This window comes from Xenia sp. Carnegie-2017, unplaced genomic scaffold, assembly GCF_021976095.1.
Source record: "Xenia sp. Carnegie-2017 unplaced genomic scaffold, XeniaSp_v1 HiC_scaffold_22, whole genome shotgun sequence".
Lineage (NCBI taxonomy): Eukaryota > Metazoa > Cnidaria > Anthozoa > Malacalcyonacea > Xeniidae > Xenia > Xenia sp. Carnegie-2017.
Window position 1 is genome coordinate 5,835,841 of NW_025813485.1, and position 11,920 is coordinate 5,847,760.

General features: G+C 35.9%; 2 protein-coding genes across 4 annotated transcripts; both read right to left on the reverse strand.

The window, feature by feature from the left end:
- Positions 1-2,850: 2,850 nt before the first annotated feature.
- On the reverse strand, positions 2,851-11,872 carry LOC124445552. Of its 3 annotated transcripts, none has more exons than XM_046996272.1 (3): positions 11,768-11,872; positions 5,393-5,488; positions 2,851-5,214 (listed from the first exon to the last, which is right to left on the reverse strand). In XM_046996272.1, exon 3 carries the CDS (start codon positions 5,209-5,211, stop codon positions 3,406-3,408), a length of 1,806 nt encoding a protein of 601 aa, XP_046852228.1. In that variant the 5' UTR covers positions 5,212-5,214; positions 5,393-5,488; positions 11,768-11,872; the 3' UTR covers positions 2,851-3,405. The 3 variants fall into 3 exon arrangements, with proteins under 3 accessions (XP_046852228.1, XP_046852227.1, XP_046852226.1); XM_046996271.1 differs by having other exon boundaries at positions 2,851-5,211; positions 5,393-5,492; XM_046996270.1 differs by having other exon boundaries at positions 5,393-5,492.
- Positions 9,813-11,135, reverse strand: LOC124447147 (putative nuclease HARBI1). Its single transcript, XM_046998036.1, has one exon. It carries the CDS (start codon positions 11,133-11,135, stop codon positions 9,813-9,815), a length of 1,323 nt encoding a protein of 440 aa, XP_046853992.1.
- Positions 11,873-11,920: the final 48 nt, after the last annotated feature.

The following is an 11,920-nucleotide window of genomic DNA, read 5'->3' on the forward strand; positions in this document are numbered from 1 at the left end:
GCATCCATATTTGAGTACTGAGCATTTTATAAGCAAGTTCATGCTTATAAATAAATAGCCAAGTGTACACTATGACAAGTATTGCTAATATAACCTGCTCTACATCAATGCCAAAAAGCAACCCTCATCCTCAGTGGTTTGAACCAGGGTTTTAAAATGATTATAAAGCAAGGAAAGCTATATCATGTATCAAAATTTTATAGTATATCATATTGATTGTAAAATTAGTTTTTTCTTGTAATACAGATGATAATAAATGTATATGTAATATATTAAACTTTAGAATGTGTGTTTAAAATGTTTGGCCATATTTGTGACAATATATGATGATTCTATAATATTAGACTAATAATCTTTTTCATACTTGTATTACATTACAATTTTTACTTAAGTGTTTCAAAAGTTATGAATATGGAGTGTCAATTGTGTTTTGGTCTTTTTTTTTAAGTGGGTATTGTCCCTTTTGACTCCTTAATGGTGCAATTAATAATAACACGATAATATGGCATAACAGTTTTTTTAAAACGAACTCAAAATATTTTTTTGCTAACTTTTTGAAATATTTTGCAAAGTGTTTTTCTTTTTGTTTACGCTCTGAACTTTCAAAAAGGACTGGGGCGAGCTAATTTTGCTCGGAAACACAAAAATTACCGAAAAACAGCGTTTTTTGCCCTGACAGCTTCATTTTCAAAGATTCAAACAAAATTATAAGGATAGACAAGTATGTTTTACATCCTTTTATTGAAAAAAACGAGGGGTGTCAGTTTTGTATTCAAGTTATAAGGCATGCTTTCACGTGCCAAAACAAAGCTCGCTTTTCATCCTTCTAAAAAGAAGCTTAAACATGTACAAATGTCGTTCACACTTGTTTTATATTAAAGTCCAAACACTGTTTAAGGTTTTTAGACATTAAGCTGGCTCGAAGACCACTTATTTTGGCAAAAAATCGGGCAATTTCGTAGTGATGTATTTCGCCTCCGTACCCTCAATGGCGGTGATCATGCAGGCTTCGAAGATGGCGTCCAAGTTAGCCTTCCAGTTGTTGTAGAGTTCACTGGATAGATGGAAAGCTACTGTTACATAAAAGCCAAATTTGACCTCCACACACGCGTGTCTGGATGTCAATTTACGTGTATCACACGCGCGAAGCTACATGTTACGCGAGATTTGTTAAAGAAAGATGTTTTTAGGGGCTGTTTACATGATCTCGGGTAGCCGGGATTCAGCCAAGCGTTAAATGATTTTGGCAAATGGAAAAGATTTAATACTTATCGTCAGATGAATGTTCTTCAGCACTTTAACAATATTCTCATTTAATAACTACAAACATAACATTAGAAATCGAACAACAAATTTGGCCTAATTTGAGAATTACAACAGGCATTACTTGCGGCGCTTAACAAACAGTTGTAATTTTTACGCTTGAAGTTTCGACTCTTCTCAATGCATCGAAATGATTTTACGCCTCACTGAATCCCGGTTAGCCGGGATCATGTAAACAGCCCCTTAATTTACCGAAGTCTTTTTCTGATTTTGTTTAAAGAATAAACGTAGAAAGTATTGTGGCATTAAAGGTGATGGGGCTTGATCTTTATTCAGTCAATTATGATGCTTTTATTGAATACGTATTTTGAAATGGAAAATATCAACGGTAGAAATGGTGAAAAACAATGACATCGTTCATTTTATACACATCTGAAACATTGCACCAAGTTATAATTTATTTCGAAAGAATTCAATTGGACGTATCCAATAATTTACATGAGTTTCTCCTTGGAATGTTTCGGGATTTATATGTAAACCTATTTACAGAAAACATTAGTTTTTTTAAAAAATGATGTTCGCAGTAAGGTAGCATGTATTAATGTTTTTCGTAAAGCTAAATTAACTGTAGTTATGAAAGGCCAAAAATTATTAGATACTTATAAAGTGAAACGCTTTGGGAGGATTTCCTTTGCTGGTGCATAAATTCATCTAACATGTGATGGGTGTAATTTAATTCATCTTTTGAAACAAAATCTCAAGTAAGTTCGTACTAAAAAAATTGTATTTTTCTCTAAATTTGTACGTCGAACTAATAATAATAGTTTTGGGTAAAAAAATTTCCAAAACTGATGTTTGTTTACAATTTTTTTTCATTTTTTATGTTATATGAGGCTTGTAAGTATAGTTGCTAGTTTGGAACAAAAACGTTTTACTTTTAACTTTTTGTCACTACAGACATACGAAAACAAACAGCTCTAGCAAAATGCCTTCTAGTTATGGTTGGCTATGACTTCCTTTACAAAACTTTAATTCTCAAAAAATTGTGTTTTCGGAGCTTCGTACTTCGTACAAGTTATTTTTTCATTCGCTAGTATTGGCCATGTGCTTACATTGCGTGGAAGACTGGGTGCCACTAGCATCAAAATATTGACTGACGTAGCTTTAAATCAATTTAGTTCACTGGGCATTATAGAGGTAAAAGAAACTCCAAATTTCCCAGATAAAGTATTGACGTCACTGACGTGCAGAATGTTGTACAAGGCTTCCACTTGCCAGGAAATTTCCTGACAAAAGGAAATATAAACCTTTGGCCTTTGGCAGGAAAAATGCTCGGAAAACTTTCTTGGAAAAAAAATTGACAGATAATGTAATGAGTTGCCAGGATAAAAACAGGAAATTCCCAGATTTCAATTATTGAAAGAGCTATAAAAAAGTTTATGTGACGCACTATTGGCGTGGATACCTCTATAATAAGAGGGAGGGGAGGATTTAACCGTGTATGCTGTGCTATTCATCTGGAAACTGGAGCCAAGGCCGTCGATAGCACACTTAATTTTAGCGTGCTCTGATTGGTCGATGCCAATGTTTGGATCATTGATTTATAATATGAATTCATTGGTCTTTAGCTAAATTATCAAATAAGAAGCATAAATACTGGAGTTGGCTCCTCAATCGAACAGGAACGGAGCAAGGACGTTATACACACAAAAACTAAAAGAAAGAGAAACTAATTTTCCCTTAGTTGTATACTTGTATTAAAAATGTTGCCTGTCATTTAGTACTTGAAATATTTAGATTCAAAACTCCATTTTCGACATTCTAAATTAGGAATAGATGTTTGGTCTTTTTCCCTTTTTACAAAAAAACCCCACATTTAAAGACTCGCTAATTTTGGTTCATCTTCAAAAATCATCGAATTTTCTTGTAGCGGACAATGTTCATGGAATTATGTTTTCAAGATAGCCTGTTTTAGGACAATGCCAAGGGCAATCGTTTGAAATTGGATTTTTTTAGGTGAACTCTTGCAAATTCACCTACTAATTAGTTAAATTTTCCAAATAAAAATATTAGCTTATTTTTCACAGCCTAGCTCAGACATTTGACTAACATGGCTTTATCACCAGAGATATAATAATTGAATTAGAGTGGTTGTGGCGGACAGTTTACACCTGTTTTGCGGGCTATAGAATCAACTGTTGTGACGTCATCCCATGTCATCCTTCGTATGTTTTCTTTGATTTCAACACCAACTTTCTTGATGTGACGTTCTAAGATACTTAAGCAATACTGAGTGTGATTTCCAATACATGGATGGGGAATATTTAACCTTTCTTTTATGCTGTGCATATCTGATTTGAATAGATTAAATAAACGATTGAGATCCGATCGTGAATATTTTTTACACATGTCTTCACTCCTGCCGGCTTCAATTATTGATAAACAGTAAGAAATTGGAATAAGTTTTGCATAGTAGTCTTGGGCATTCAACGGTCCATGGTAGGCAGTTTGAGGCTGAGTTAATAGTTTATTTTCATTAATTATGTCATTCTGTAAAACTTTGTGGCCTTCAGGCAAACGTTCGTTGTACTCATCCAAATTGTTACACATTTTTATATTCCAGTCGTAGCGATCTTTCTCAAAGAACCACGCGTAGCTGATGACAACAGATACAGGAGAGATATAACCGGTGCCTGTGTGATAAAATTTTTTAAAGGCTTCTTCAAAGTTATCTGTCTTGAATTTTTTCAATATGTGCTCTCGGCAGTGTGTAAACGTGTCACGGTAGATGTACACAGGAAAATATGTCATAAAATCAGCCACCTGTGGGAATCCTAGAGCCATCTTTGTGCTTTTTGACCACGATTGCACCCAGTCCATTTGCATTGTACATTCAGTGCCAAAGACTCTTACTTTACCATTTGGCGTTATAGTTGACATGGTAACTGGGAGAACGAATGGCGAATCACTATCCAACCATGCTATCACCTCGTCATCGGTGTACAGATCTATGAAAAAACTGCTCCATAACTGACGATTATAACCAGATGATTTTATCTGATCAGGAAAAGTTAAAACCATAGGATCTTTGGGTAGTCGCTCGTAGTCAATTTTAAAAGCTTGATGAGGGAAATGTTCTTTTGTTTGATTCAATAGTGATTCACCAAAAGCGTGATCCTTCTTTGATTCTTTATCAAGTACAAGAACCATTTTACCCAGCCATCCTGGCCAGAAAAGAGGAATCGTCTTCAACATATTGCAGTAAAATCTTTCTTTGTGGTCTTGTCTTTTACCAGACATTCTCAAAAAAAGTGAAATAGACGGACGATTATTTTCAATGCTACCCTTATTTACGAAAAACGATGATTTTCTGTCAACAAGCTTCCCTGGTAACGAATTTTTAACCACACCAAAGGGAGTTTCATTTTCTTTCGCGACAGAAACAAAATTCTGATGCTTTAGATCCTCATTTTGATGTTTTAAATCCTCATATTGATGTTTTAAATCCTCGTGTTGATGTTTTAGATCCTCATGTTGATGTTTTAGATCCTCATTTTGACGTGTTAGTTCCTCATGTTGATGTTTTAGATTCTCATGTTGATGATTTAGATCCTCATGTTGATGTTTTAGATCCCCATTTTGATGAGTTAGGTCCTCATGTTGATGTTTTAGATTCTCATGTTGATGATTTAGATCCTCATATTGATGTTTTAGATTCCCATATTGATGTTTTAGATTCTCATGTTGATGTTTTAGATCCTTCTCCAAATTATTCGTAGAAACAGCAAACTTCAGAGGAACACGTGGATTTTGCGGCTTTAGCGTATAGCTCACAAAGAGGAGAAACACCACGACAACAACTGTCCACACAAATGTTTTGCCTGCATTATTCATTCTTTTGACAGCTTTTGACAGCTTTTGACAGATTAACGATGAAATCATTGGCATCTGCTAAAAATGCAGTTTTATGTGATTGACAATAAAATAAAGGCGGTTTGATCGTGATTATCTGCGCTAGAAGCAATGGCGCTGGCAGGATTTTATTTTGTGAGGGCAAAACAAAATGTCACTTACAAATATTACGCATTGTCTGATGTCACTTATATTTCCAAATAACTTAAATAAATACCTTAGTATGGGAAATATTGAGAGGTAGTTGCCTCCTCTTTGCTCCTCTTGCAGGCACCCCAGGCTAAAAACTCACAGTTTGCGATCTTGTGGAGTTCTTACTAGAATAAACATTTAACATGAGAAAATTTCCCTGAAAAAAAACCAGAGTGTTGTCTAGGATCAATTCGCCAAACCAAACTGAGCTAGTCTGTAAACCTAACGTAACTCAGTAACTCTAACCCTAACCGTAAATCCTGCGGAGAACCAAGCTAGAAGATCATGGAGAATAAATTCTAGCGAAAGGAATAAATTCTAAGTGCCAAATGTGGCCAGAATTTCGATCCGGAGCTTCAGTTTCGCGAAACAAAAGTAGAGCTTTCCTTTTACGTCAATAGCAGTACTTATTCTTCCATTGCGTTGGGTGTGAATGAAAAATGAACTCAGACTGTGTTTTAGATGAACTTTTTGTATTCAGTTTCACACAAATTTTTCATGTAAAAAACTGATAATAAACGAGTTGACTTCAATAATTAGTTTCTACTTTAAATGGAATCAATCAGGTGTATCTAGATTAGGCGATGCACGATAGTCGAAATTACTACGTCGAGATTCAAAATAGTTGAGTGTCAGACGTTAAAAGGCGAGAGTTTAAAGTAGCTACACCATCAAAAATGTTAATGCAACACAAAAAAGCGCTTTCACGGTACTTGATTACAAACTAGGCACTAGACGCAACTTAAACGCTCTTTGTGTTAGTTTACTTGTCAGAACTATATCTATCTAGCTGTTTTAAAATATTCTGTCCATTGTGCTTATGAAATTCTACGAAGACATTGTGTTTCTGGCATCTATATACTGCTCTACTAAGTACCAAACAAAAGCAAACAATACTAGCAATGTATCAACTTAAATATCCCATCTGACTTTCGTGACAGGAAAAATGTCGATTTCCAAGTATAAATTAGAATATGAATTGCATATGTCTGCAAGGAAGCAAGTTAAGCTTCTTCACGTCTCAAAGGTAAGATAATTTAGGAACAAGTGAACAACAAATTTAAAGCAAAATATAGATCGCTTCAACAAAATCGTGAAATTAAAGTCGTACACAAATAAGTGCACGTTAAATTACGTGATGTATATTTTTATCAACAAATTAAAACTTGAACTAACAGTTCAGTCCCGTATTCACAGAGTTTTTTTAATATTTGGGATAAACTCGAAATTGCTTGGAAACACTTGCACTTTGTGCTTGCGCTTGCCACGCAATTTCTCATTTCTCCCAAACTTACACGGAAAATGTCTCCTATTTCAATATTTTTATAAATATTGTGTATTTCTAACAGATTAAATAATGCAGGAACCCACTGAAAGACACTCAATTGGAGCGGATATACTGAATGAATATAAATATAAATTAATAAGCGTCACTCACAGAGGTCTTAATCTGTCTAGAAGTAAAAGTAAAACCATCCTATTTCTTTTGAAGTACCCATTCACCACAATAATCAGAACAAAACAACTATTGACTCCGACATACAAATTTCGCAATTCTCTAGCCAACAGGTTGCCTAGCAGCTTTTCTTATGGTTATATCCATAATACGAGCCATTACACAACATGCAAGTTAACGTGATTCCACCTTCAAAACTATAATCGATGCGAAACAGTAACGCAGCCAGCCTCCGGATTTGATTTGCTTCCGCGATATTAATTACGAAAGATTACTATAATTCATTTTTTTAGAAATGGTTTGGTTATCACGAAAAGTGAACACAAAATTATTTGCGTAGCGGAACGTCCTTCTGGCTAGTGGCTACCATTGAGTTCTATAATAACTGAATGGTGGCTACGCTACTTATGAGAAATAAACCGGAATGAGGAATAAAAATTAACAACGACAACGACAGAAATCAAACGATAAACATTTTATTGTCGATTTCAGTTAACTTTTCAAATGGCGGTTGCCAAGTTACTTTCTAATGTTGCCAGTTACATCTCCAAATATGGAATATTCGATATGAACTTGTCAAATTGAGTTGACAAGTTGTGTACTTGAGTACTGAAGTTGTGAACTTGAGTACAGAAGTTGTGTATTTGAGTACTGAAGTTGTGAACTAAAGTTGCGAAGTACTGGCAAACGCGAAAGGTCTTTGTACCATGTAGACATTTGACAATGAATCCGTTCAGTAAGCAAGGAAAAGCTTTACCAATAGAAGTAACAAATGAAACACTTGAAATGTGGTTAAATAACGAGCGTTTGACAAACATTTTGAAACAACTAAATCTACCGTATAAGACTATATCAAATATAATAGATCTATGGGTAGACACTGGTTCTATTGCACCTCGCCAGAGCGAACGTGATGTTCGAACCACGCGTACAGATGACGTTATTGCATACACTGAATATCTAAAAATTAATAAACCATCTATTTACGCTAAAGAGATTCAGCAACACCTAGAAAATAACAAAGTTTGCCTTCCAGCAAACATACTCGTCTAGGTCATCCATTAGTAGAATTTTGAATAAAGATATTGGTTACTCTTACAAGATAATAAGTCAAATTCCTCGAGAAGCAGAACGGCCGGATGTTATGGAGAAGTTAGAAGCTCACGTAGCAAATATTTCATTGATGATTGCAACCGTATGCATTTCTTTGATGAGTCGCCTGTAGTTGTTACGAGTGGCAACAGACGTCGAGGGCACAGTATGCAGGGACTCCTGCATTTAAAATCCAACGATACTCTTCTAGTGTCACATTTACTGTAAATTTATTACATAATGTAAACGGCGTATCGCATTATAACACTCTTAGGGGCTGATTACATGGAGCATTTTCAACCCTGGGTTGAACTGAACCCTTTTAAGTGAGTTGAAATTTCAGCCCAGTCTTAATACGAAACATTTGTTATACCAAACGTGCGATTATATGGCAAATTTTCAACCCAGTGCTGAGTTCAACCCCGGGGCTGAAATTTCAACCCTGTTTCTGCAAATCGAGTTGAAATTTCAACCCAGTGTTGAACTCAGCACTGGGTTGAAAGTTACGCCATGTAATTGTTTTCAACCCAGGGCCGAGATATTTGAGCATGCGTAGTCTGATTGTTGTCCTTAGCAAAATGGAGGAGACGATACACGAGGATCTGGAAAATAAGGAAGAACTTGTAAATACAAGCACTTATCGCGAAAGAAGATTTCGTTGGGACAAGGATGACAAAATGGAGAACTTGATACGCTGTTTGGCCAACTATAAAAGCCAAATGGAGTTTCAAAACTTGGATTTCTATGCTGATAAAGTCCGATTATACGAAGCAATACGCGTGGAAATGGCGAAAATATATGCTGATGACCCGACCCAGTTTGGTCCGCCATCTGTTACAACTCATCCAATATTTGGCTTGAAAGATGATGTCCTTAGTGAGGAGCAAAAAAAAGAGAAAAAAACCCTACGAGTTGCGCAAGATCATGATAAAAAACTTGTAAAGAAAGGATATCAGCGTGTCCATGAAAAACTGAAAGAAATTCGACATAACTTCTCTGTTGCTGTAACTAGTGGACGTCGCAGTGGTAGCGGAAAAATTGTGTTACAATTTTATGATGAACTGGTGAAGATATGGGGAGGTTCTCCGGCGACAGAGCCATTGAAATGTGGAACTTTCACCGAGGAAGTTAATGCCACCAATGCAAAAGAGCAGGATGATGTAATTTTCCTACTTCTCTTTCCCCATCAGAAAGCCTGAATGATGAGAACAATGATGTTTCATTAGACGACTGTTTGGACCTGGACAGTGGTACAAGAAAACGGAAGGCAATGGCAATGGTTCCAAGATTAATTGACAACAAAAGAAAGCATCTTGAACGACAGTTAAGTGCTGCCCAGCGTGACCAGCTCCTGTTAAAGGAGGCCAAAGAAGATGCACAATTCAGGAGACATGACTGATGCAATAAAGAAGTCTGATGTAACCTTTGCCACAGCAATGCAGCAAATGAGTCAATCTATTGCCCAAGTTGCCCAATCAATGCAAATGATGACTCAGGTATGTGCACAGCAAAACAACCATCTACAAGGCATGCCCTATAGTCCTAATCCTTACCATGTTCATGGTCACATGCCTAATGCAACATTCCACAATAATTATGGTACTTGCCAATTCGATTTTGAAGATCATTGCTCCCGGAAAATTGACAATGACAATCAAAATGCATAAAACTGTTTTACTTATGAAACTCTTTAACAACAGTGAATATTGCCTTTCTGTAAAGATGCATGCAAATTATGTATTTTAAAAAGTTAAATACTTTTCCAATAGTTAATATTTGGTTGTTTGCAGTGTATTCCACAACCTGATTCTCACAACAATAAAACAGCATTGTTTTTGAAACATAAATGTATGATATTCAATAGTTTTTAATAGTAGCAAGTAGCCTGTAAGTTATGTTAATAATAGTTATAAGGCAAGTTATGGGTAATGTAATCTGTTAGTAGTGAATGAACAGTTTCACCATCTAAGTTGTTACATGAATATATTTGATCAGGCACATTTGGTGTAGTATCTTCATCTTGTACATGTTGTATCACCTGCAAGTAAATTTCCTTTTCATTTAGTAAGAAGTCACCATTTTGTTCGCAGAAATTATGCAATACAAAACAACTGTATATGACTGTTGGAACTAAATCAAACTTTATGTCCACTTTTCGGTTGAGGAAACCCCAACGAGCTTTGAGTCTGCCAAAAGCACATTCAATTTGATTTCTTGCTGATCTGAGCATACTATTAAATATTATCTGGGCATTGTCTGTGCATGTTTGGTACTCCTTTAGACAAAATTGTGTTAAGGGGTATGCTGGATCCCCTATAAGATAATTTGGAACTGGATCATGACCTGGTAAAAGTGTGAGGTAGGAGATTGGTAACTGTCTCCTGTTAAGCCTTTTACAAACAGATGAATTTGCAAACACTTTTGCATCATGCACTGATCCAGGCCACCTACACTCTACATCCATAAAGTAACCCTTACTGTCACAAACAGCTTGGACATTGAGAGAAAAATACTGTTTGTAATTAAAAAAATCTTGAGAATTTTCTGGTGGGCATTTGATTGGAATGTGAGTACCATCAATCAGTCCAAAGGCTTGCACCATACCAAATTTTAATTCAAATTCAGAAGCTTTTTTCCTCATTTCATTCTCATTCTTTGGCAAGAAAATGTATTTGGGCCCTAATAATTTGTTGATAGCAGAACACACTTCCTTAATGACTTTAGAGGCTGTACACTGATGAATGCCAAAAGTATTAGCAGTCATCCACAAAGAGCCAGTGTCCTTAAGGTAGTATAACGTTACAGCCACCTTCTTGCTTGAGCTAAGCAGCCTGTAGTTGGGTGAATTTGGTTTAGGACCAATTACAGGATCTAGTTCAGCAACCAAACGGTAAAAGTTTTCTTTGCTCATTCTCAAATTTTTTTTCCATGAAATGGATAAAGCATTCTCACTAATTAGATTCCTCCACCACTGATCGGTCCTACCAAATACTACCCAGGTGCTTCTTGGTTTTCGGCAAAGCCGACGAAGCATTAGATGCCTTCTCTTTCTCATCAGTTTCTTGGTTTTTGCTTGAAAATATGCATCAAGTATCCTTAACCTCTTCTGCTGCATCATTCTGTATGCAATAGCCATACCACAGCACTGTATTATCAGCGCTATTAAGATTCCACATTGAATAACTTGAAATGTTATGTTTTTGTGATTTTCGGCAGCCATGTTTTATATATTTAAATTTTGCACGTTTACCTGGTAATTTCCATCCCCGGGGACAAGATTTCCATATAATTGCAATAAATTTCAACTCACTTAAAAGGGCTCAGTTCAACCCAGGGTTGAAAATGCTCCATGTAATCAGCCCCTTAGAGGGCCGTCAAATGGATTAGAATTGCTAAAGCTTTCCTTGCTTACTGAACGGATTCATTGCCAAATGTCTACAGGGTACAAAGACCTTTCGCGTTTGCTAGTACTTCGCAACTTTAGTTCATAACTTCATTACTCAAGTACACAACTTGTCAACTCAAGTTGACAAGTTCATATCGAATATTCCATATTTGGAAATGTAACTGGCAACATTAGAAAGAAACTTGGCAACCGCCATTTGAAAAGTAAACTGAAATCGACAGTAAAGTAAATGGTTTGATACCCGGGAGTATCGAATTTTCAGGTAATAAACATTTTTGACAATATTTTGACTCTGAAGATGACTACCGCTAAGGTTGTCGAAACGTCAGTCAATAAAAACAAATACAGTCCTTCTCAGGACTATACCAACCTGGACGATCGACATTTGCAAACATTTAACGATACTCCCGGGTTCAAACCATTTACTTTAATAAGCATTTTATTACCTGAAAATTCGTAAATCCAGTCGAAGCAAGTGTTATACTAGGGTAACTGGGGCATTTTCTCTGGGCATTTTTATCGTCATCATCATCATCATATCTCGACAATCCAGCAAATTTAATTGAGTCCCCCCTGGAAAGTAACAATTACAATACAGG

Excerpts from the sequence above, each read along its gene's own strand:
- LOC124447147 (XM_046998036.1), bottom strand. The coding sequence starts at position 11,135 with ATGGCTGCCGAAAATCACAAAAACATAACATTTCAAGTTATTCAATGT.
- LOC124445552 (XM_046996272.1), bottom strand. The coding sequence starts at position 5,211 with ATGCCAATGATTTCATCGTTAATCTGTCAAAAGCTGTCAAAAGCTGTC.